The sequence below is a fragment of a genome, unplaced genomic scaffold (assembly GCF_019419815.1).
Source record: "Pyrus x bretschneideri cultivar Hongxiangsu unplaced genomic scaffold, Pyrus_bretschneideri_v1 Contig12, whole genome shotgun sequence".
In the NCBI taxonomy this organism is placed as follows: domain Eukaryota; kingdom Viridiplantae; phylum Streptophyta; class Magnoliopsida; order Rosales; family Rosaceae; genus Pyrus; species Pyrus x bretschneideri.
Genome location: NW_025999413.1, coordinates 248,985 through 274,342, shown reverse-complemented (window position 1 = coordinate 274,342; position 25,358 = coordinate 248,985). Strand labels below are relative to the sequence as shown.

At 37.9% G+C, this 25,358-nt stretch overlaps 5 protein-coding genes across 7 annotated transcripts; 2 read left to right on the top strand and 3 right to left on the bottom strand.

Moving 5' to 3' along the window:
• Window positions 1-61: 61 nt before the first annotated feature.
• On the bottom strand, window positions 62-4,305 carry LOC103934905 (acyltransferase Pun1). 3 transcript variants are annotated; one of them, XR_007255838.1, is made up of 11 exons: window positions 3,751-3,826; window positions 3,483-3,660; window positions 3,341-3,404; window positions 2,982-3,167; window positions 2,567-2,631; window positions 2,365-2,418; window positions 1,812-1,870; window positions 1,437-1,559; window positions 766-897; window positions 289-453; window positions 62-85 (listed from the first exon to the last, which is right to left on the bottom strand). XR_007255838.1 is itself a non-coding variant. In XM_048577714.1 (4 exons), the coding sequence occupies exons 1-4, from the start codon at window positions 4,079-4,081 to the stop codon at window positions 2,788-2,790; spliced, it is 390 nt and encodes a 129-aa protein (XP_048433671.1). In that variant the 5' UTR covers window positions 4,082-4,305; the 3' UTR covers window positions 2,669-2,787. The 3 variants fall into 3 exon arrangements, 1 of the variants encoding a protein (XP_048433671.1); XR_007255837.1 differs by lacking the exon at window positions 62-85 and having other exon boundaries at window positions 101-453; XM_048577714.1 differs by lacking the exons at window positions 62-85; window positions 289-453; window positions 766-897; ... (4 more) ...; window positions 3,341-3,404; window positions 3,483-3,660 and adding exons at window positions 2,669-2,887; window positions 4,039-4,305 and having other exon boundaries at window positions 2,982-3,158; window positions 3,751-3,820.
• A 1,709-nt stretch (window positions 4,306-6,014) lies between these two features.
• Window positions 6,015-7,928, top strand: LOC125474249 (cysteine-rich and transmembrane domain-containing protein WIH2-like). The gene is made up of 3 exons (XM_048577711.1): window positions 6,015-6,173; window positions 6,277-6,580; window positions 7,691-7,928. The coding sequence occupies exons 1-3, from the start codon at window positions 6,131-6,133 to the stop codon at window positions 7,740-7,742; spliced, it is 399 nt and encodes a 132-aa protein (XP_048433668.1). The 5' UTR covers window positions 6,015-6,130; the 3' UTR covers window positions 7,743-7,928.
• Window positions 7,929-8,179: 251 nt separating this feature from the next.
• On the bottom strand, window positions 8,180-10,961 carry LOC125474248 (protein AUXIN SIGNALING F-BOX 2-like). The gene is made up of 3 exons (XM_048577710.1): window positions 10,383-10,961; window positions 9,218-9,713; window positions 8,180-9,116 (listed from the first exon to the last, which is right to left on the bottom strand). Exons 1-3 carry the CDS (start codon window positions 10,832-10,834, stop codon window positions 8,352-8,354), a joined length of 1,713 nt encoding a protein of 570 aa, XP_048433667.1. The 5' UTR covers window positions 10,835-10,961; the 3' UTR covers window positions 8,180-8,351.
• Window positions 10,962-18,355: 7,394 nt separating this feature from the next.
• On the bottom strand, window positions 18,356-18,922 carry LOC125474166 (transcription initiation factor TFIID subunit 11). Its single transcript, XM_048577606.1, has one exon. It carries the CDS (start codon window positions 18,920-18,922, stop codon window positions 18,356-18,358), a length of 567 nt encoding a protein of 188 aa, XP_048433563.1.
• A 2,194-nt stretch (window positions 18,923-21,116) lies between these two features.
• On the top strand, window positions 21,117-25,358 carry LOC103934474 (long chain base biosynthesis protein 2a). Its single transcript, XM_048577709.1, has 12 exons — window positions 21,117-21,618; window positions 21,712-21,777; window positions 21,919-22,007; window positions 22,113-22,258; window positions 22,345-22,469; window positions 22,551-22,644; window positions 23,054-23,217; window positions 23,506-23,667; window positions 24,122-24,248; window positions 24,413-24,579; window positions 24,678-24,785; window positions 24,937-25,358. The coding sequence occupies exons 1-12, from the start codon at window positions 21,493-21,495 to the stop codon at window positions 25,033-25,035; spliced, it is 1,473 nt and encodes a 490-aa protein (XP_048433666.1). The 5' UTR covers window positions 21,117-21,492; the 3' UTR covers window positions 25,036-25,358.

Sequence of the window (25,358 nt, the reverse complement as noted above, 5' to 3'; positions counted from 1 at the left end):
CCTAATAAATTATAAGCTAACGAGTATTGCCTGCCGGCCTTTCCTTAAGCTTCCAGATAAGACTAGAATTTGCACCCGCGCGTTGCTGCGGGATTGAAAATTATATGAAAAATTATGCACCTGCAATCTTTATAAACAATGTTCGAGTCAAAAACTGAGTTACAAATGCAAATGCAATTTATACACAACCTCATCATGAATGAAACAAATTTAAACATCTAAAGAGAATTCTATTCCTTCAAAGCAGAAAGGGGAAAATAATTGTTTCCTTAACTATTGAGGGAATACCTGCCAAATAAAGCTTACTACATTCTTAGACTTTTCATGTGCTACATGCAACGAACGTAAAGCTTGGATACCAGACTTGCTCCCAGTTTGAGTTGTATCCAAAGAAGGGATAACTGACATTATTTTGCAATAAATTGCAGAAAGTGCCTTGTACAGCTCTCCATGCTGCAGAAGAAAACAAAGACAGTAGTCAACTAATGATGTACGATGATAAAACCATAAGGCAAATCAAAAGGTGACAGTGATAATAAAAAAAAAAAAATGCATGACAACTTCAAAATTGAGTTTTGGAGAGAGAGAGAGAAAGAGCAGAGAGAGGTTGTAAGCAAAGACCAAATATATAAGACTTTTCATTTACATGCATCCCAAATTAGGGTTCCAAAATCACAATAATTCTGGAAATTCAGGTTCCAACATTCCAGAAATAATTAAACAAAAAGAAAAAATTAAGAGAAGAGAGGGAGGAATAATGCATACCAAGGAAGAGAAAAAGCTGGAATGGATCGAGATGTTTGAGGACTGAAGTGAATTGGTATCTGGGTCTGTTTTGTTTTTTCTTGAAGTTATAGTAATTTGTATGCACCATCCATTTGTATTTATAGTAATTACCTGCACAAATCTCAATCACCTTACAATCTATCACTACACACATATAGTTCATACAAAATTGCAGGAATAAATTAAACTAACAAATTAAAAGAAAGGGACAAATAATGCATACCAAGGAAAAGAAAAAGCTGGAACCGACCCTGCCATGGTATATAGGCATCTCAATTTTCAATACCAATTACCCTTCTCAAATCTAAACATCTCTCTCTAGTCCTCCCTCCCATACCAAAGTCCTCTCACCACCGCATCACATAGTAACACAAAATCGAGTTATTCATGATTACTCAAATCCCAAGTTGGGTGAGTGACTATAAATTCTCAAGGCATCTAGTGACCAAGAGAATGACGCTCGGTCTTACCTTCAAAAATAGCCATGTTAGGTTATTGTAAAAATTATGATCCACTTTTATCATATTTATTAAACTCTAAATAAAAGATTATGAACCATTGTGTTATTTACATGTACCAACATGCAGGAAAAACATAGGGTTTCATATTCCAAGAGAAAAATAAGTTAAGGAAAAACCTCAACACCTAACCTTATTATAATGGTGGCTGCTGAGTACAGCATCTGATCGTCTCAAGGACCTCTTTGAAACCGCCGTGGAAACATGTGATTGGGAATCTAGATGACAGCCTAGAACAACATTGTATTTCAAAGCCTGATATTCATAAAAACCTGTGTCAGCTTTAAAAAATCTAACTATTTTCTGAATCACAGCTACAATTCTTTAAAATCATTTTCCTGGAAACAAAGATCATTCAAATGTCACTATTATTAAACCTATTAGCAGGAACAAAGATTCTTAAACTTCCTATCTCCATATATGAATTTAAGGAGGAGAGAAAAACAGAGTTATGCAAGTATAGAGGTGCAGTTCAGTTGATTTTAAGTTGTCAATGGGAGAAAATACCTGGAGTTGAAGATAAACTTGGTGAAAGTAAAAATCTTCAAGCTGCAAACAAATTGATCCTGGTTTTTGTCACAGAATGTCCTTTCATCAGAGAAAATTATAGCAAAACTTTTAAAACTAAACAAAATTGTGTGAAATGATTAGGAAAGCAGAATTTTTCCGGACTATGCAGAGAAATAAAATTTAAATTAAAAAAAAAAATGTGAGTTCAAATAGAACTATATAGAGGTACACTGAGCAGAAAATCTTATTTAATGATAGTCTTTTAATTTATCATAGGTTTTTTTGTTACCAAAATTTAACAATTCAAATTAAATTCACCAAAAAAGCATACATGTTTTTTCGTTAACTTGTACATACATTTGTGAATAATTAAAGAAAAACTGCAGTTTAAAAATCTCACTTCTTCAACAGAATTTTGTAGGTGGATATAAGTATTTTGATTTTGTAGAAGCAAGTTGGATAACGTGTAAACATACATAGATTACAATGCTGAGAAAATAAGTCTTTATCTTTTATAGTAATAAACTATAATTTTAAGAAATTTAATTACCATTTCATTCGAGAGTAAAGTTTGAACGCCTTGAAATTTGTGGAAGCTCAAAACCTGCAATATGAATAGTGACAAAAAGGGCTCAATTGTTAAGAGGAACTCAACATTGGACCTCTAGCAATCACATAACTTTGCACAAAACACTCAGGTAACTTTACCAGGATTACACAAAAGAGACAAAAACAGAAGAATAATTCCATACCTCTGAATCTCATATGGGAGACCAGTAGATTCAAATGAATTGAATGGTGGAGGCACATTAGCACCCTAGCAAAAGATGTAAATCAGATCACTCTGAGCAGATAAAAAATTGATATTAGACATCCAGAGAACAGATCATCATTCAGGACAAAGTTGAGTTTGAAGTTCTTTGAACACCATTCAGAACAAATTCCCATGTTACCTTCATTTAGGACAATAAATTTACAAAATTAAAGTTGGGTTTTTCATATTCTCTATTGGGTATCGAAAGTCGTGGGGAAAGATTGGAAACAACCAAACCAACATCCAATTTAGTACACACCTAAGAAAAACAGAAGCAAGAAACAAAACAATGAAAGATCATAAAAGGTTCAACAATACTAAACAAAATTACAGTTGGATTTAAAGATGCATACTCAAGCAGCTCCTTAGTGCTTTCAAATATGGCCAGGTCTTCTTCCTTGAGATTCAAGGATACTTCTATGCCATCTCCATCTCGTGTATCCATTAACACAATCAGATTCTTGAACTCCGTACCTGAAGTCACCCATGGTGGCTTTCCCCATCCAAAATCAGGTTCATAGAAAGGAAACCTGCATCAACTGCTGCAGCTATAAGTTTCTACATCACTCCTTACCATGAGATTCCAATAATCCTTGAAAAATTCCCATACATCGTCCCCACCAATACCAATACCATATTTTATTTTAAATTCCCTTAAATATTCTAACACATTGATATGTACAAATTTTCACAGAATTAATGTAAAAATTACCTTTTTTTGGAGACCACAACCTCAAAAACCGCTACTTAAGCCAGAAATTTAATCACAAAAAATTCTGCAAAACCTAAAAAAATTTATTAAACTGACATAAAACCAAACCCAGAAATATAAGGGTACAATTCTACAAACCCACCAATTTAATGAAGAATTCTCCAAAACCCAGAACCCTCTGCCAAATGAAATGGTCAAAGCATGGAAAGTAGACTCGAGAAATCCAATCGTTAAAAGCTATCAGAGGAAAGGTTGAAATATAGCTATAAAAACAGGTCCAACCAAGTAAAGTAATCCACTTGGTTATTAAACGTAAAATTCTACAAAATCACTAAAAACTTGTTAAAATTCAATTATATTAAATCACAAATTTGAAGCTGATTTTGACATGCAATAGGTCTAAAAGGTACCTGAGGTGATAAGGTATGGTTTGACATCTTCTTCTTTCTTCACCTCTTTCTAAGTTGCTCTTTGCATAAACTACAGTAATTAAAAAAATAACCCAATTACGTTGTATTAATCTGTAAATACAATTAAAGGTCCACCAGAAAATTATATAACTCAAAATTAAACAACACCAAGATGAATTTAAGCAAAACCTAGATCAGATTCTAAAAGGGTTTATCAAAAATAATAATTTAATCAGAAATTAACACTCACAATAAATAAAAAACCAAAATTTTATCGTTTCTTTTCATCTTTTAAGTTCCTGAGAGTGCTGGAAAGCTCTCGCTTTGCCATATTAGCTTTCTGGGCTTCTACTCTGGAATCTAAGTGAGAACTGAAGGCCCTGCGAGAGCAGAAGAGAAAGCAACCTCTAGCAACAGAGAAAGCAGTGAAGGTTTTTTAGCAAGAAAGTGCGGTTGGTAACTTGTGAGACAAAGATCGCACGGTGGAAGAGGGAGAGAAGGTAGCCTTGGAGAGCGAAAGGAATCGAGGTTCAAGAGCGACAGAAGCAGGGAATTGTGAGAGAGAAAAGTCGAACGGAGGGAAAAGTAGAGAAGAAAGGTCGAGAAGTAGTCGATGTGGAGCGATGATCGACGCGTGGACAAACGGCATAATGGAGAAGAAACAGAGGGCATTTATGCCATTGAAAATGACAGAAGCTGAAGAGTGATCGACAGGTGGAGATGGAAGGCAAAGTCGTCTTTTTACTGTTAAAAAAAGGAAAAAATGGGCAGATAACAAATGAATTGGAGGGCAATTTCGTCCGCTTACTGTTAATGAACAGTAATTTCATCTTGTTGAGTATTAGTATATACACACACATGTATGTATATTTCTCTGCCACTTTGCATTTATTATCCCTTTTTCGAGGAATGGGCCTTCATTGCTACCACCAGACAATGGCAATGGCAATGGCATCCCCCTTTTCCTCTTGCCTCTTTCTCGAATGGAAAAAAAACAGTGAGAGAGAAATAAAATAATAACATGCATAAAAAAAGAAAATGCACTTTCAGAGAGAGAGCTGCAACAGTGGGTGAGGGAGTTCTTGAGAAAAATAATTATATATATATAATAAACAAAACAGTCATCAATTGTTTTACCCCATGGATAAACACATTGGTTTTTGGACAAAAAAATGATAAACAAATAGACTGCAGGACAAAACAAATTATAGTTGTCAGGAGTTAAATCCAGCCACATAGTTTGTGGCGCCAAAAAGGAAAAAAAATTATAAAAATATTGTTTGGGTTTTTAAAAGCAAAGAACCGCGGATGATGGAGAACGGCACCAGAAAGCGGAAAGAACAAAATGGCCAACTCACTGCACAATTCTAGAAAAGGACAAAAAATTGCTCAGCAGGCGAGGGACTAAACCGGGTGGGCACTGTTAATGAACAGTGCCAATCCGTGAGCTTTAGTATATATAGAAAGCAAAAGGGGCAAAGTTGAAATAAAAGAAGAATGGGCGAGGACAAAATGGGAAATCCACTGGTCATCCACAGTGACCAACCCTTACGGGTTTTAGTATATATGATATTCCAAGTGAGATAGCATGTCCAATCCATGTACTGCAATGCAACTCTCCACGGCCACATGTTCCACGTGGATACTCAAAATAGGCAAAACTAAAGGAAAGTTAAAAGAAAATTCATATTGTTTTGAATGCTGCTTCCCTCGCTGACTTGAGTTGAAATTAAGGGATAAAAGACATGCATGAGATTTTCGCTTTTTTCCACTACAACAATTGATTCCGGCGGTGTTTCTTCTTGGTCGTAAAAGCACAATTTCGAGTTCATAAAACACTTGCACCGAAAACGCTATCAGGCAAGGTATGAATATAGTAAGACAACTGAATATTGGGCTTTTTTACGTTGGGCTTTTGAGGTTTATAGCTTTATCTTTCCAAAGAAAGCCCAAGAAGAATGAGAAAGGGTTTTAAATGAAACTTTAGCGAAAAACTACAGGTACTGTTTACTTTAACGAAAAACCATATTTTTACACTAAAAAATTAATCAAAGTACTATTTATTTTACCTTTTATTTTGTCCTTATTATTAAAACTTAAAATTTTTAAATTTTTTTCATTAATTTTTCCTTTAAGTTTAACTCATCCATCTAGTTAGCCTCGCATCGTATGGTTGAAATGACAGGACCCAGCAACCAGCCCACTGAAACGGGTCGAATACGATTAGAAACAGTCTGGCAATATCGACAATCTGGGACCCGCGGTTACTATATAGGGCTACTCGATTTCTTAATTAATTCTCACCTACATATTTTGATCAGGCTAACAATCCGACCACCCGACCACCACAGACCGCGGGAACAGAGAGCCATCGGAGAAGATGAGTTACCAGAAAGCTCCTCAAGAACCCTACCCTCCACCAGGTATAACCAAAACAAACTCGCTTCCTTTACAGAATTTCAAATCTTTTCAATTCAATTGTTCAGTTACTTTTTACTAATCGATCATATTATTTTGGTATTGAAGGATATCAGTATCCGCCTCCTGGGTACCCATCAGCTCCACCACCACCGCCACCGTACGAAGGGTACCCTCCTCCGCCGCCTCCACCGTACGAAGGCTATCCACCACCACCACCACCACCTGGGTATCCTCACGGATATGGTCCGCCTCCGCCCCCGCGTGGTCCGCCGTACGAGGGGTACCAAGGGTATTTCAATCAGGGGTACCCTCCGCCACCTCCTCCTCCTCCGCAGCAATACCAGCACTATCACTGTGAGCATAACAATTACCAAGGCCAAGATGGTTGTATGCCTTTCTTACGAGGCTGGTATGTAATCTTCCCTCTCTGCCTTCTACTCTTTACCCGCAATCTCAGATTCTCTTCCTTTGATTCTTGCATACACAATTGGAACTTGATTAGTTAATCAACAAAAAAAATTGAAACTTGATCAAAAGTTTATCTTATTTATTGCATTAAATAAGCTTAATTTTTCTGTGCATGAATGAAGGTTTTTGCTTTTGAATTTTGATTGGAGAATGTCCAAATAGTTTAGTTAGTAGATTCTCTCTAGCCTCAAAGGATTGAATCCTCCAGCTTTCCTATAACCATATGTGTCACTCTGTCTTTTGGCTTGGGTTGGTAAGTTGGTATCTGTGGAAAGTAAATCCTTTTTTTCCCGGTTATATTGTTTTACATCACCTATATCAAACTAGTTGTTGTCCTACTCCAAATCTTATGCACGAGAGATTCTCTCTTGTCACCAATTCACCGTGTGGCAAGCGTTTATGGACTGGTGGTTCACCTTTTGAACAAGTGGTAAACGTTTATTTGATGGGTGATTTGATTATTATAGTGCATTGGTTGTAAGAAAGTTTTTCACCTTGTGCACAGCTGAGATTCTTCTGAGAAGACAGGAATACGACATATTGCTTTGCCATTTTGTCTTCATATAATAATGCTTGGGCATTCCTCCAGGTTATATGCTCTTCAAATGAATAATGGCGCAGTGTTCAGTTCTGTAGTTTTGCAAAGTTTTAATCTTGGACCGTCAAATCACGAACATGTACCTGACTCTCCTAGAAGAAGCCTATTGCTACGCTAGGGTTGAACAAAAATTTTTAACTTGTGTCCAGGCCTTAGTTACTCCCTAGATGCCCTCTCTTGTAACTTTTTAGGGTCATCCAAATTCTGAGGTGATTTGAACAATAGCTAAAATATTGACTATTGAGTGAGAAATTTCAAGCCAAATACATTTCAAGCTTGCCCCGTTAACGAACAGGATTTATTTGTTTAATCTCGAATATGTTTTGATCCAACTTTTAGTTTGCTAAATCATGCTTATACTATCAAGTGGAAGCTTCAATTTGTTATTACGCTCATTATTTCTTTCAAATGATAAGGGAGGGAACTAATTGGTTGTTTCTTTTGCTTGTGCAGTTTGGCTGCGCTATGCTGCTGTTGTTTGCTGGAGGAGTGCTGCTTCTTTTGATGATATTGAAAATGGATTGTTTCTCAAGCCACTTCCATAAATTTGAGCGTCGTAGTGTATTCTTTGTTAGACTCGAGAGGGCTTTTGGAATGATTTATGGTATATTCTTGTTTCGTGCAATGTTCTACCCTAAAACTTGTTAATTGCAGCAGTAAAGACTACAGATTTGAAGTGTGGATTTATGAATCTCTGCCTACTTATTTACTCTCTTTTCTATGTTTTTTAGAAGTTTATGAATCATCCACCTACCTGGATACTGGATAGGAACACGGTTGTCAACGTTTGAATTCGTCTATTTTCTAGCTCTTCCTCTCAGGTGGTAGACATGCTCATTCTATCTCATCTGGTTGCCAAAACAAGTACCCGACTCAATCGCCTCCAACGCCACGAGGATATGATAGCGGGACAACGATAGTTGTAAAAGATTAACAAGACAATTGGAATACTGGTTCGAATCTATTTATAACAGCATAGTTTACAATGGCCAATCTCTCTGAATTTAAACAACTTATGACTAATCATCGTCTAAAATCCACTTCTCAACCAGCCTAACCAAAAGTACAAACTAGTTAAACAAGAGAAAAAAAAATTACAACCTAGAAAATGCACCTACAGAGTCCACACAAACTCCGGTGTATCTCTTCTCTTCCCTACTAGTGTGCGATAGAGGTACATCTTGTCCACTCGTTGCTCATCATCAAGGTCCATCTGATCATTCTCATTTATGATCTCCACATTCAGCCTTGGCATCTTCTTTGCTAGTGCCCTGCAGCCTCCCAGAGTAACTTCGCAGGACGACATCCAAAGGGATCGCATTGCTTCATACTTTCCCACGTCCCTTAGAAGTGCCTTGTTTCCGAAGGGGCAGTCCCAGATCTCAAGCTTCCGGAGCTTCTTGCATCCATTCAACACATAAAGCATACCTTTGTCACTGTCCCCGGCAAATGCAATGGAAAGCATCTCAAGCTGCTCAGCATACATTCCAATGTACAGAAAAACCTGGTCGGTCAAACGGCCAGAGAGCGACAACCGCCTAATTTTCTTGCATGCCTGAACAATTGCCCCAAAACCTTCATCCAGAGGCTGCATAGTGTCAGCGTCAGGTTTAGTGGGGTCAAGGATGCACAACCTGAAACGTATAAAGTTTGGGCAGTTCTTGGCCACGGTTATGAGAGCAGCATTAGTCATTTGCTGGCAGAAGTAGAGCAACGAATGAAGCTTTGGGCAACCAGCAGATATGGCAACAAGGCCTTCTTCTGTTACAGAAGCATGCCCAACTGCAAATGGATCAGAAGGAAAAACTCTCAATTCCTGCAATTCTTTACAAGATGAGGCGACAACTCCTAGTCCTTTGTCTCCAATACAATCCAGAATCTGCATAAATACAGGAAAGATTAATAACCAACCCTTTTCTTTTTTGGTTAAGAAGCTGTGATACGAATCATTTTTCTGTAGCAAAGGCAAACAAAGCATACCCATAATCGCTGAAGTTTGACACATTGGCGAATTAGCTCTATCAACTCACTGCCATGCACCCCTGGAGCATAGCTGAGGTTCAAAGATGTCAGGTTTTCCAATATTGGGTAAATAGAGGGCAGACATCGAGGACCAACCTCCAAAAAACCCGACAAGCTCTTAATTGATTTACATTTTAGAATAGTTGCCTTGAGTTTGTTGTAGGTATCAGAATCAGAATCCAGAACATAAGACCCAGTTCCCAAATCCACTAGTTGAGGCACTCGCGCCAATACTTTCTGAAGAGTGTCAGGAGGCACTGCACGGTTTAACCTTAATACTTTGAGGTTTGGAGATCTCGCCACTAGTCTCTCCAGAGCCGCTAGATTAATTTCACCTTTGAGGCAAGCAAAATTCAGGGAAACTAATGAGGTACTGCTCTCGGGAAAGCAGCTTAGCCAATGGCCTCTATGATCATCAATATCATTTTCCTGCAGATCCAGCTCCTTAAGAAACCTACGCAGAAGACACGTTGGAGGAAGTTACAAACAGATAAATGACAGGCAAAACTCAAACTATTCATGAAACACAACTTAAGCTAATCAGCATATAGACTCTAGCAACATTTCACACTGCTCGATATAATTGTTTTTCCATTCACAACATAGAAACATGGTTAAAATTCGAAAACAAAACGGATGAAAGAAGAAGCAACAATGATATTCGTTGCAACCATTTACATCCAAGCAAATAATACAAGTTCTGGTGAAAAACAGAAACCCGAGATGTCCCATTAACCATTTACGGTATGAATTATGCAAAAGATGTACAGAGTAATAATTTTGAATCATGGGGAGCAGTTGCCTATATTCAAAAATGTAAAAGAGAACAAAATTGGATGGCCCAGATTGGCTAAAAAACCAAAAGACAAGGTCACAATATGAAACAAAAATTGAAGATAACAACGCTTGCATCAACTTTTTCGAATAAAATCCAAGGGCTTCTTAGCTGACATTCTTTTTCACCTCTTGATTAGTCATAAAATTACAAAACAGAAACTCCATTTGGGCATGTAAAACAAACAAGCAAGAACAACAAAACACAAAACAAAATCCAGATTAAGCAAAAAATAAGCGAAATTAACACTCTTATACGTTATCAACAAAAAGAAGTATATAATGTCACCTGCAATTGGCAGCAACAGCAGCAAGGCCGTCCGTGGTAAACCCTTCACAGCTAACAAGCACCAAAGACTTGAAATTGGGGAATGACCTGGAAAGCAGCTCGAGACTTTCGTCGGACACGACCATCCTCTTGAGGCGGAGCTCCTCCAGGCCAACCCGGCCATCTGCGAGAGCTTCAATCCACGGTTGCAGAAAGCCGCCCCACTCATGAGGGACCAAATTGAAGTCGGCGAAGTGGGGCTTTCCCTTCAAAGTCAGAGACTTGAGCCCCGGAAACCTCCCGATCACTCTCTCCGGACTGATCGCATAGCAATTCCCGATGAAAACTCTCTCCCTACTGAACCTCTCGATTCTGAACCACGATTTGCACACCAACGACACCGCGTTTCGGTCCTTCTGCGAGGTCACCGACTCGAATATGTGCTCTACTACCTCGTCCGGAAAGTAATTCATCCTTCTTTCCTTACCATTCGACCCCACACTTTCCCGGGAAAATGTCAAGGGAAAATCCAACAAAAAGAAATCAACTTTTCCCAGAAAACGAACTGAAAAACCCAACAAGTAACTACCCTCACCTCACATATCTCTCTCACTCTCCGTGTGCAAGGTCTGTGTCCTGGATTTCAATCTGTGACAAAGTTCGACACACAAATCCGAGTCCTTTGAAAGAGAATCTGAGAAAACTACACGAATGAGACCAGATCAGCAGATCTAAATACATTCAAAGATCTAGGTTTTTATTCATTGAAAATCTTGTTTGACATCACCCCTTTCACCTGAGCTTAGATCTGCAGTGAAAGAGGAAGAAAAGAAAAAAAAAAAAAAAACAAAGGGAGACGAAAATAAAGGAAAATATTTTTTGTTTTGATTCTAACGAGTGATCATCTGGAAATCAAAAAGTGATGATTACAGGCCTGAAACAAAAAACAGACATAAATATTTACTGTAGATCTCCCAGAATCTACAACGAGTTCCTGAAATAGAAATTATTAACAACATGGAAAATCTTACGATTCTAAAAACGAGAGAGAGAGAGAGAGAGAAAAAGAGAGCGAGCCTCAACACCAAAGGCTCAACCTTCAACCTCAACCCGTGTTAAAAGTGAAAGCCTTTAACTCACAGAGAACCAACCCCTCTCCCGCCAACCACAGCCATCCCCGATTTATTATTTGGCCAACCCTGGTTACTTCGCATCCGACGGTCCTACATGACTTAATGGAGAACACGAAGCAAATCTAAACCGTCCAATGAGCGATCAGGCATGTGTCCTTATCACTGCTTCGGAAGAGGCCCTCCCTCCCTCTCTCTCCCTCTCTCTCCTCTGCCAAAGTCATTACTAAAGAGATGAGTGATGGATTGTCAAGGAAAGGAGAAATCATATTCCTTTGAGACGTCAAATTACCAAAATGCTATAAAGTCTAAAAGATTGCTCGCTCACTTCATTTGTACTGTCGCGAGTATGCAACACTCGCTCTCTCCGGCCACGACATCCCATGTGAGGGGCAGCGTTTTATCCTTGTCTCACTCGTGCGGGAGCGAGTATTGCACTTACTAACTCTCCCGCGTAGGATACAATTTCCTCACCCATCAAAACTTTATCTTAGTGCGTCAGAAATTTTTGGACTCAGTTTTCCCCCCCCCTCTCCACTGGTTTCTCGAAAACCAAAAAAAAAAAAAAAAATCTAGTTTTATTTATAGGTTAGCTTTTTACTTTAGTATAGTGCTAGCAGCACACTTAATTTTTACTTTATATACATTTTTATTTATTTATAATCGTCAAATCAGATAAATGAAAAATAATTTAACATTAAATTAATAAGAAGGTATGAAAAATAGAAGTAGAACTATCCTTACTTTATCTTTGTCCTTTGTGTGCGAGGGTCTACGTGATTGTGAATTACGTATTATTAAGCTATAATATCTTTTTTTTTTAGTGCATAAAAGTTATAGTTATATGTGACCGTAAGAATTAAATAGTAAACTATTTTGATATTTTAAATTAATCACGTACTATCATATTTAGATTGGTTTAAAATATCGTTATAGTATTTGCACATAAGCCCTTCTATATGATCAATAATTTTAATACTTGCTGATTGTTTTAATGATTAAGAAATGAAATTCAGAAGTAAATGAAAGATAAAAGAAGGGGGAACATTTTCTTGACAAAATCTAAGGGATTGCTTGAAATGGTAGATATATGGATAAGTTTGTGGCGATACTCTCTGTGCCTCTAGCCCCCCATTTCGCAATTGCAATTGCAATTGCATATTTACATTGCGCAATGATGATCTGATTCAGTGAGTTATGGTGCACTGTACGAGTTTTAGTACTCCCACGTAACTGGTTGCATCACTTGCTTACTGGTGTCTGGGAACGTACGCGGTACACATAGTTGGCGTGGATAGATTCATCATGCATCATTCATTCATTCATGGAAGAAGATGAGCACCTTGTTAGTTGTTTCAATGCCATCAATTATGGACGGTCAGGAATCAATCAACGACTCGCCCACACACACATGCGTCAATCTTGTAGGAGTGTGATATTGTACATTATTTTTACTTGTCACGCATTTTTATAATATTCAATAGTTGAATTAAATGAATCGAAGAGGATGAATAGTCAACAAAATTTTCATTTTCCAATATGCTTTCGTGTCACAATATATTAATTATTCTTTTGGATAATTCAATTATAATGAAATTAAAAATCAATTAAGAATTGAAATTTACAGAAAAACTTGCAAAAGATATTCACATCGCATTACCTGGATAGTGCTCACAAAAATATAAAACCATCGTACAATTGTACTTTGATTTTACTCGATTTCACACCATGCTAGTTTTAGTCAGTGTGAGACATACAATTTTAACGAAATTTTCCTAATCGTCATCTCTCTACATATGTTTAGTTGCTAAATTTGATTAGTGAAACAAAAAAGTATCTGATCCCGAGTGATATACAGAAACAAGGCCCCCAATAATAAGGCAAAGTTACTTTGATTGCCTTAAGGGCGCAAATGCCCTTTCTGTTTTTAGTCAAACCTGCATGTTGACTTGTTCTCGAAATAAAATTTAATCAAATTAGACGCAATTACGATGATAACCTTCTCACATTTCAATTTATATGAAAGGAAGTTTTCCTATCTTCCAAAAATGTAATGCTTAAGGACGACAAAACTTTAAAATAAATAAAAGTCTTTTTTTTTATTGATTTTTTAATATTTTTTTCTTGACAAAAAGTATTGTTGTATCGATATTCTAAACTTGTATAAGAATTTTCAACTTAAGTGATTAAGAACATTTTCTTTATGCACTCAATATTTTGTTTTAGACTCCTGACTCCTCAAGCATTGTCATATGACAAAAGTTTTGCAATAACACTCATGCTAATGAAGTATTAAGATGATTTTAGCGAGCACCAAACAATTTATTATTTGTAAATACCATGAGCTTGTTTGTTATTTAATGTCTTTGGAGAGATTTTTCAGCGTACACGGATTACAGGACGAAACACCACATGTTATACAATTGGAGGGATATTTAAGAAAAAAAACTTTGTTATAATAATATGTGATGTTTCGCTTCTATTCCAAAAACCTTGAAAAGTCTCTTATGTCCTTGGCACTAGGGCAGTATTAGTAATTAATAGTAGCATAGGTATAGGTCTATAGGGAGAGAATTATGGAAGCTAGGTCGTATGGTATAGTGGTATATAAATAGTGGACGGTGGGATAAATGTTGCGTGACATGTACTTTTTAGAAATCTCCAATGATTGTTTGAATTATTTATGTATGTTATGTATGCACTGTGAACAGTGGCAGTCAAATGTTGACGCCAAGTGGTGATGTGCTACTGTGTGTTAGTGCTTTGATTTCCCAATTTTATCTGCTTGCCGTTAAACTTTTCCAAAGTGAGATAGAAAGAAAGTAAGAGAGCCCCGGAGCAAAGATGATTAGGAATTTGGAGCTTCGATATGGCCATGTGGTGGTGGGCACCATATACCCCCACCCTTTTGTCACTTGTTAATTGTTACCCTTTGCTTTTGGCATTGGCGACTTCTTGCCCGCCACGTATATCTAGTTTATTGGCCAATATCCTAAGACGGGTCCTAATTTTTGAAAAAAATTGAAAACACGATATGGTACATCATATGTTATAATACAAGTTATTGGTGTTCTCGATCCACTAAAAGATCTCTCTTAGTTTCTTTACTTATGAAATGACTTATTACACATAAACAGCATAAAGATTTTCACCCCCATTTTCTTCAAAGGGGTGTGTTATCCACACACCTCATTTTTATTCTCAATTTATGTTTGTTGATCTTCTTCAAATACTTCTTAAAACGAACCAGGATTTGCTCTGTATATTTTTCTTAGTTAAAATACCATGCAGCCTTGCATAATATAAGACTTAGATAAACATGCAGAAGATCCTGATCCTCTCAAAAGAAAAAAGAAAAAAAAATAATGAAAATGGTCTGAAAACTTTGAGTTTTAACGATAAGAACAAAATAAAGGGTAAAGTGAATAGTACCATAATTGATTTTTTAGTGCAAAAATGTAATTTTTCGTTATTAAAAAAAAAACGAAGAAGTGAGAAGAAGTTCACCTTCCCTACTAAATGGTAAATATACACACGACACGAACAAGGTCTGAAGACTTGGGCGCCTGCATGACTTTTATTGCCAAAGCCGCCGAGGAAGCAAAGATCACTTTAACTTGGTTAAGAGTGGAAAAATTAAAATGAAAAGTCCTTGTTTTGGTTATATAATTATTGAGAGTAGTTTCTAGGCTGGCAATATTTGTCTGGCATAAGCCTACTACTGTACTTACTACTGCCAACTAATACGTAATACAACCATGAATTTTGTTTAATGCAATCATCCAATCACAGTATCGGAATTTGCATTCGAAAGCCGGGAGTGGTTAGGCCAAGAGGGGCATAATTAAATATAATTGTAGCCCCACTCCCATATAATTACAAGGACTTGGGGCTTACATAATTCAACAAGCTGAATGCCACCAAAGTCATATATATATGATTTTTAACACATGTCATCATCATTTCTTCCATCTTCCTCTCTATATATCTTGCTGCCTCAATTATTGACTAGTATTGCACCCATGTGATGGGAGGTTCATCAAGTTTACACAACTACCTAATTCAAAGTTTCAAATCACACTTATTTACTGTTATTCAGGTAATTAGTTCTAGTTACGAGAGTGTGTGTTGGGGATGATTGTATCTTGTGATCACCAAACAACACACACGAAACGTCAAACCCTTATATTTTGGTCCCACCCTTTGGTGCCCTATACCATACGGCATACGTGCCTCTGGACAGACGTAAGAATTTATCAGGTGTCTATGTACTGTGCTCTATAGTTGTACAAAATTTGGTATCCGAGAAAGGAAATGGGAACAAAAAGATTGAGGGTAGAGGGCTAGAGAGAGTAGAGGGCATGCGATATCATAACGCATGAAATTGAAGGTGCACCGTGGTCTGCCGCTACTGCGTTTTCGAACCTTTGGTGAAAGTAGGCTGAAAGCGACTGAGACGAGAGAGGCAAGGCAAATATATTACGTATAATTGTCATAAATTATAAAACTTGGTCCCAAGACTCCCAACTCCAAGTCCAAGCAAGTGATATGGTAGCTAGAAGTCTGTCCCCACACTCGTGGCTTGATAGTAAGTAATCCAAACTTAGCAAACCACGACAGTACGAATGGGTGGTCATGGTCGTCCTCGTTGTCGTGGTCGTGGTCTCCCGGACAAAACTACATGGTATCTGTATAAACAAGAGTGAGAGAGAGAGAAACCGGGAAATTAAAGGACCACATAACTTTTGTTACTGTTAGCTAATAGCTAGCTAGGTTGATGTTAATGATGACGATGACGTCATCTTCCCTTTCCCTTTTGGAAGACGAAGGAAGAAGAACAATTAGAATTGACAAACCTAGGAAAACCTCGGTAGGGCAAGGGCAAGGGCTAAGGCTATGGGAGGCATGCAATGCAATGCAATGCCAAGGGAAGGGAATGCGATGCATGTGATCTTTGTGGTGGTGGTGTTGAATATGGGGATTCAGACTTGCTTTTAGCTTTTATAAACAAGCAACACACTACATGGTGCGTAGCACTAGTACAAGTTCCCTGTTGGGTGTTTTTTTGCACCGTGAAAACACACGGCCATGACCCATTCCATGTAAGTCATTTTATTAGGCTCGATTGATAGAGTGAAATGGTTATGCCTTTTCAGTTATCGGTCCACCAGAGTGAAACGATCTCCACTTATGGGCCAACGCCCAAGGGGGGGGGGGGGGTAAGGATGCTTCCAACTTCCAAGATTGAACATGCCAAAGGCTTTTAAAATCTCAAAACAAAATGGGGAGTGCAAAAGAAGACGAAAATGGGAATAAGGAAATCATTTCAGTTCGATATCATAGACCAAAAGAAAAGTGGAAAAGAAAGAAAAAGAAACAAGAAACAAGAAAAGACCAACTGCATAGATAGACAAAGGGGGGCAGCATAGACCATATAATTTGCACCTCTCAACTCCACAAAATACGTGCATAACAACCAGTAAAATCTACGACATAGTCATCTCCGGTTACCCATATGTTGTGTCAGCCAAGGCAAGAGGAGAAGAAATAGAGCAACATTTATACGACCAACACAGAACGGAAAACATGCATTAAGGCACCACATATTGGGGACAATAGAACTTGATCCTCGATTCCTCATATAGTCAAACAACAATGGGTAGCAAACAATGGAGAAACATAATCCTTGACCTCTAGTATGATTTGGGGGTTGGAAAACTAAAAAAGCAATCACCAGCCTTGCAGATAAGTACTAAAATTTTCACATGCAAAGAAGATTAGGTATAGCCAATGCTTATATTTACCGACACTGAAGTCTTCCAGATCCAGACTGACCACATAGGCAACGCAAATCATAATCCACAGACAATATAAAGAGACTAAGATTCGGCCAAATTAAGTAGATTTAAACGAAACAAAATGCTATAGGTGAGGATCACATCAAAATCATTCCTCCATTCTCCATTGGACCATTCCAAGTAATGGTATTTCCATGCGATTGGAAAAAGGAGCAATCAATAATAATAGACGGATACCCTATGACAGATTATCCACTTGTATGACGATAACTTCAGAACTACAATGTGATTTGGCCTGTACCACATCACAGAATCCCACATAGCATCATACCTAGTGACCTAGCTCAGAACTGTAACTTTGGCATAGGCAAGTGATGTTCTTCAAAAGGCTAATTGATAAATCACTTCCTTAACTAGAGCTAAGGGTTACTGAATCTTCTCCCCTTTTTCTCCTTGAAGTGACCTCGTATTTTTAGCCAAGGCAAACTCTTCAGGAAGACAGTCCAGCTTTAAACCTTAACGATGCCTGTGCAAATAGTAAGACTAACCACCTGGAAATCCCCATAGGGGGTCAGGGACTTGAGGGAGATGGTACTAAAACTACAGAAAGGGGGATACATTTATGCTTAGCCTAGTCAACCTGAAGAACATTCCCTTTCCCAAAATAAGTGACGAGGTCTTTGTTTCAAAAGTTCGGCATGTTTGCGCTCTCAAAACTTTTGTCTTCCTAACAAAAAGTTTGTGATCAAGTTTTCCCACATGATTTCTAAAATTACAGCTTGTAGCCACTACTCTGCCATGTTACAAAAAAGCATAGACATATGCACACAAACTTCAAAACTGAACTTGAAGAAGGATAATACCGACGGAATGATAGAATCCAATAAGGACTAAATACTTAGATTGAATTACATAAAGTATTCACAGCCTTAGCTGCAATGTTTTCGCATAGAGCAACTAATTAGCATAACCTCATCGAATCACTTGCTACTAATACTATTTTGCAAAACATAATGTCAATTTTTGCCTGCTAATTTTGGTGGTTTTACTGACCTTCCTCCTCAAATCAATCATCGCTGTCATCACTGTCATCTTCTTCTTCGTTTCCAATGTCATTAGCAATGTAAACCCCTGGCTGCACCTGCCGTCTTCGAGTCCTCGAAGGAAGAATGTTATCCAAATCGACCTCCGCAAGAGGATCATCCGACAAATCACTGTCTCCGTCTTCGAATTCGCTTCCGCCGTCGCTCGAATCATCGTCGCTGTCGTCGTCATCTTCTTCTACCAGTTTCCCTTTGCCCTTGTCATCTCTCATAATGCCCTTCCCCTTGGGATTCACCTCCGCCTTCCCGTTAGACTTTTCACAGTCGTTTTCTGCTTCGTAATCTTGCTCCTCGTCTTCGTCTTCGAGGTCAGCACTGGCTTCAAACTTACAGATTTTCTCTTCGCCAGCGGAGGAATTGTTGTGGAAATTTTCTGGGTTTTGAGTTTGAGGTTCGGCAGCCAACGGACTGTGATCGGGAACTTCAAGCTTCTGGGTTTTGTTGGGGCAGTCGGGCTGGTCGCCGCAGCTGATATCGGGTTTGCGCTTCGCGGGAAATGTGAGTTCGCCTTGGTCCTTGGTCTCAGCCATGGGTGATTGAGCTTTAGTGAGAGGTTAACAAGGAGAGAGATTGGAGCTCTTGGTATTGGGTGGTAAGTTTAGGGTTTTGAAACGCCACAAAGAGTAGTCGAGGGGATGCCAATTCGTACGAGAGGTCTGCCGCCTGCCGCATCGAGAATTTTCCCTCGGTTTCAATCTTACTTTTTTAGGGCTTTCTTTGTTAGAAAATTGCGCCATATTTATATTTATTTAAGTTACTTAGTATTTTTCTAAAATACATAAGGAATTTTTCGATATTGTCTAAAAATAAGTGCACGAATAATATTATTGAAAAATTTAAACCACATCAATTATAATATCCATAATCACTCGTTGTGCTCATACTCTGTTAACTTATATGCACAAATATATCGTTAGATGTCATTGTTCCATGTAACATCAAATTGGCTTCCATATGAGCTAAAAATGAACTCACCGACCATTATGAAAGAAAAACAAAGATTAAATCACCAACAGAACACTTCCAGACTTCCTACTGCAGTATGAACCTTTTCAGCTCCTACTGCCATAAACAACTGGACTCCTTGCACTGACATATTCAGTTGGACTAAACAAGTCCTTGTGATCCAACGGAGCACTTCCACGCAGTACAAGAGATGAAATTGGATGAAGAGATCATGAATTTGTCTCACTTATTCTATGCGTCTCAATTTCCAATTCTTCATCAGTGAGTCTACTAACTGTTTCAGCAAAGGTTATTCAATTATAAATATAGTTTACAATCATAGTCAAACTACTGCTATATAAAAGCTACAAGGAAATCATAAAATAACATCAATTGAATTGTTGTCCAGCAATTCATCATCATCATCTTCTCAACTGATGAATGCTTTTCTTGTCCTCAAGTATAACCAGTTGCCTATGTATTGCTTATTTATTCAACATAATGCAATATACAAACCAAAATGAATTACATGGGCATCACACACAAGGAGAAAGTATTACCAATCACTGAAGCAATTGAGTGCATCACCTGACCTAACTCAAAGGTGCTTTTATTATAACCTTTGCAGGTTGCAGCAGTCCCCCAATATGATTCCCATATACTTCTTTGAGGCATTTAACCAAACAACTTGGAGGCCAAATATGCATAGTACCCACAAAAGTGGAAAGCGGAACTAAAAATGCAAAAAGTCACAAAACAAAGATAAATTGTGATTCTTGTTTCAATCAACAACCACAAGTTCATTTTCGAAACATACAACGCACGAAAAAAAAATTATTCAAAGTTTGGAAGAATTGAAAATAAATTTTTCAAGGTTTGGGTGAAAAATCATTCATGAGACATCTCAGAGAATCAAATCAACTAGAGTAGGAATGGCGTTGTCCTGAGCAGAGAGATCAAAAGCCAAATTGTGTCGGACACTTTCTTCTGCTCGACATGAGAATTGGTGAAAAAGGCAGTAGCTTGACATATAGATGGAATCACCTGTTCATATCATCTGTCGTGAAATGAAATCAGAGGGGTTAGGATTGGATTTTAGATGGCATTTGGTATTTATACCACCTCTTTCAAATTCATCAAAATCCTTCACCTAATAAAATCCTACTAAATATTTGAGATTTTGACTACACTTATACTTGTGTGGATTTTTTTTTTTAAATCATAATTGACTATCTCTGAATTTGGATGGATTTTCAAAATCCTATTAAATCATAATTTGACTACACCATAATTTCAGAATATTTTAAAATCTTAATCAACTACACCTAAATTTCAAACTTTATTAAGCATCTCCAAATGAGATGTCAAAATGTCCAAATCAGAAATAATGGTAACAAAATACAGCATTAATGTTTTCCAACCGAGAAGCTAAATCTGATGTGGCATGACATGGATTGACATCTCTCCTCCTTGCTGCCAAATTTGATAGCACCTTGCTTTTTATTGGTTTAAACCATTACCGTTTTGTTTCTTTGCATTCCCAATGCAAAGAAAATACATATGAATTATTTTTTTGTTTAAAATTTAACATATCAGTTGGAAATCAAAAGTTAAAAAAAATACTAAAATGCCAAATAAATCTGCAAATTTAAATTTTAGATTTAAAATTTAATATCTCATTTGAAGATGATCTTAAATTCTATTTCTACGTCCTCTTAAGTTGTAACGCATTCAACTTTATTTCCCACTAAAATAATATTCGTTGTTTGTTTTTGGTGGGAATTATTCGCCGTTTCTAATGACCTGGTAAGCGTAAAATATTCCCAATTTGATATTGGCTCGGAAATTTTGGGCAGCGCCAACGCGGTCACTGAATTGAATCCAAAAAGTGGGGCACCAAAAACGGATTGGACGACTATACACCACCACCTTCCTCCTATCTCCTCTCATCCTCTTCCCCATCCGAGTCTGACCCATCCAACGGGTCAACCCGACTCGAATACCGGATCTACGCTGCATCTCTGAACTACGTACCCTCAGAAACTCCTACTCACAGCTCCGAAACTCCCAGATTCCCCGATCCAGTTCTCGTCGCCAAGCTTCAAACAGCTTAGACGACGTAGCTTTCGGATCATACAATCGTCCCACCGCAAAAATGATTGCTATCCCTTATTTAACCGCGTTAACCACGTACTTCAGCTATGGATTGCTCTTCGTTTTCGGCCAAGTCAGAGATTTCTTCCGCAAAATCATCGACTGGTGGAGTGCTAGCAATTTGCAGGTTCCGTAATCATTGTACATAATTTTGTTTCTATTGTTTAGTTTTTCCTGTAATTTTATGTTTAAAAAGGCATTGTTTTGTTGCAAAAATCAGGGTTATGCTCCAATCTGTTTAGGACTTGAAGATTTCTATATTCGCCGGCTTTATCTTCGAATTCAGGTATATTGTTATTCATTTGATTGTGTTATATTTCTTCAACTGTATGAAATGGATGCAGCTGGTCCTGCAATTACGCATGAATTCCATGGAGTCCCACAAACATAATTATTGATAATTCTGGTTAATTTTTTAACTGGTCAGGACTGTTTCAATAGGCCTATTGCGAGTGCTCCTGATGCTTGGTTTGATGTGGTTGAACGCTACTCCAATGACTACAACAAAACACTCAAGTAACGATTACAAATTTCCTCCGATTCCGCAATTTCATGTATATTTCGCGCCTTCTGTTATGTTTTCTTGATTTATTTTCTCATTGTGTAACTCGGCTGATGCAGGCTAACCAAAAAAACCAGTAGATGCCTTAACTTGGGATCTTACAATTACCTTGGCTTTGCTGCATCTGATGAGTACTGCACACCTCGCGCTATTGAGACGTTGAAAAAATATTCTCCCAGTACATGTAGTAGCCGAGTTGACGGCGGTCGGTATACTAATTCTACTTTGCAAGGAAAATTTGTTTGAGCTATTTTTCTAAATGAATTTACCACGATACGCTTCTATCACCAGGCACCACGGATTTGCATAATGAGCTGGAAGAGTGTGTTGCAAATTTTGTTGGGAAACCTGCTGCTGTAGTTTTCGGAATGGGTTATGTCACAAACTCTGCTATCCTTCCTGTTCTGATGGGGAAGGTTTGCATCTTTTCTCAAATGTATGACTTCTAATTTTGTGTTTACATTCCTTATCTGAATATGTGCCATTTGACTTTACAGGGAGGCTTGATTGTTAGTGATTCTTTGAACCACAACTCCATTGTTAATGGCGCAAGAGGATCTGGAGCTAGAGTTTGTGTTTTCCAACACAATAGTAAGTTCATTAGTTACTATATTGTATAGCGTGGATGCTGAGGATTTGTTCTTGGCATAAATTCTACATTTCAGGTTTTAAATGATGGCGTATATTTTTATACAAAGAGAGCACACTGAGGAAGTGTTAGTTTATATTTAATTGCAAAGACTGTGGGGTTAGGCAGGAGTTTTGCAAGTAAATGACAGGTTTTTAGGTTATTTGCCCGTTTTCCTAATCCGTGTTATGGATTTATTTAATTACTCGAATGAAAGGGCTGTTAATCAGATACGCATTTCCAATATGTTGCTTCTCTCTGTGAGATGTTGATGATAACATGAATAGAGTTTTACTCATTAAGATTAAAAGAAAAACGTGAAGCTCAGGTTGGAGGTTGCACCCTTATATCTACTTGTTGCTTTATTTACAGCTCCTGCTCATTTAGAGGAAGTTTTGAGAGAAAAAATCGCAGAGGGTCAGCCTAGGACCCGCAGACCCTGGAAGAAGATAATTGTCATTGTGGAGGGGATATACAGCATGGAAGGGGAGCTTTGCAAACTTCCTGAGATTATAGCAATCTGCAAAAAATATAAGGTTGCACCTTGGTAACTTTCACTTCAATATATGTTGTTTGGTCTCCTAGTTCTATGCAGTATACTTTCATTTTTCACAGTATATTTTCTTATGGGTTTGTCTAAAACTTAGAGACACAAGCATATTAACGGTCATTCGTCACAACAGAGAATAAAATCAACATTCTGTGAAGCATTCTTTAACGGAATGTATTACTTTTCTAATTAATTGGGAAATACCTTTCTAAACTATTGCTGAGCAGTTTGGATATTATGTATTTATTCTCTGCTACTTCCTTTCTTGTCTTAGGCATATACATATTTGGATGAGGCCCACAGCATTGGAGCGGTAGGGAAAACTGGAAGAGGTGTTTGTGAGCTCTTAGGTGTCAATACAGCTGATGTAGATATCATGATGGGAACATTTACCAAATCATTTGGATCATGTGGTGGCTATATTGCAGGATCTAAGGTTTGTTTTTTGAACTTTCCTTATACTTTGAATTTGTTGATCAGTGTGTGGTGTGATCTAGCCAGCCTCTCAATGTGGAAAAGGCATTCATTGAAATAGGAGAGACTCAGTTCTGCATAATCTATATGACTGGCTGGCTGGCTGTCGGTATCTTTACTTAAGTGGTATTTCTGGATGATCAACCTGACTGAACACACTTTTTAACTCTTAGCTGAAAAGCATTTGTTGATTTTGGGAGAAGGCTTTCTCCGTTGCATGATACATTGGTTTATTTGATTCTTAGCTGTTAGACAAATTACCATGTATTGAGTTTTTATATTCTCTTCATAACAAACACTTTGACATGCCTCAGTTATGCCATCCTTTTATTCACATGGTGTGTCTTTGCAGAGTTATTTAAATGATACCATGAGCTCCTTATTGAATTTAACGTGGTCAATGCTGTTATGTCCAGGAGCTTATACAATACTTGAAGTACACTTGCCCTGCTCATCTTTATGCAACTTCAATATCACCACCAGCTGCCCAACAAATAATATGCGCCATAAAGGTCCTTCTTGGAGAGGATGGTTCCAATAGAGGTGCTGATAGATACTTGTTTCTGCCTCCTCAATTTCTCTTTGTTTTTGTTTTCTTGTGTTTTCTTTGGTATGTCTTGTTTTTAGTAGATATTCTGCAAATGTCTTTATCCGTTAATGCTTCTTCTCTATAGACGATGACTGAAAGAGTTTTGGTTTCCTTGTAGGTGCCCAAAAACTTGCACGTATACGGGAGAATAGCAACTTTTTCAGGTCAGAACTACAAAAAATGGGTTTTGAGGTTTTGGGGGATAATGACTCTCCAGTAATGCCAATTATGCTTTACAACCCAGCCAAAATTCCTGCCTTTTCACGGGAGTGCCTCAAGCAGAATGTGAGTCCATAGTGCCCCCACAGTTGTCCGCTATGGTTATAGTTTTCTGTTGCTCCTAAGTCAACTTAAATTACCCTTAATGAATGGTGCTGTTACAGGTAGCTGTTGTGACAGTAGCATTTCCAGCAACCCCGCTACTGTTGGCAAGGGCACGTATATGCATATCCGCATCTCATACAAGGGAAGACTTGATCAAAGCCTTGGAGGTAAATTCATGTATAACTTGTTCCATTGGACATCCATTCCCTGGCTTCATGTTTTTCCAAGTATATGCAGCATCCTTGTAACACAGTTGCAATATTGGTTGCAATGTGAGAGTTTGTGCCTTGACATTGTCTTGGGGTTTGGTTCTTTCAGGTCATCGGCAGGGTTGGCGATCTGGTGGGTATAAAATACTTCCCTGCTGAACCAAAGAAGGCGCAGGCCGAAGAAGAAAGGTTGCTGAAGCTGGACTGATTAGCAAAAGTGCAGATGGAGGGATGCCTTAGAGCATTGAATGTTCATTTGTGAGGCATAAAAGGGGCCGGGGTAGCTGGACTAGAGTCTAGGATATATGATCACGTATGTCTGTCTGTACCTTGTGATTTAACTTGCGTTGTCATCAGCTCCCGTTGTAATGTGGTACTCTCTATATCAAAGGTCTGCACCGTGCTTCGCTCGAATAGGGCGTTTTTTGTTCATACATGGTCGATTTCACCCTCATTCATGCGTTGGGAGGGATAGTATTTCAATGTTCTAACTTCTACTAGTTTTGTTTATTTATATCGGTTTTCTCTTTT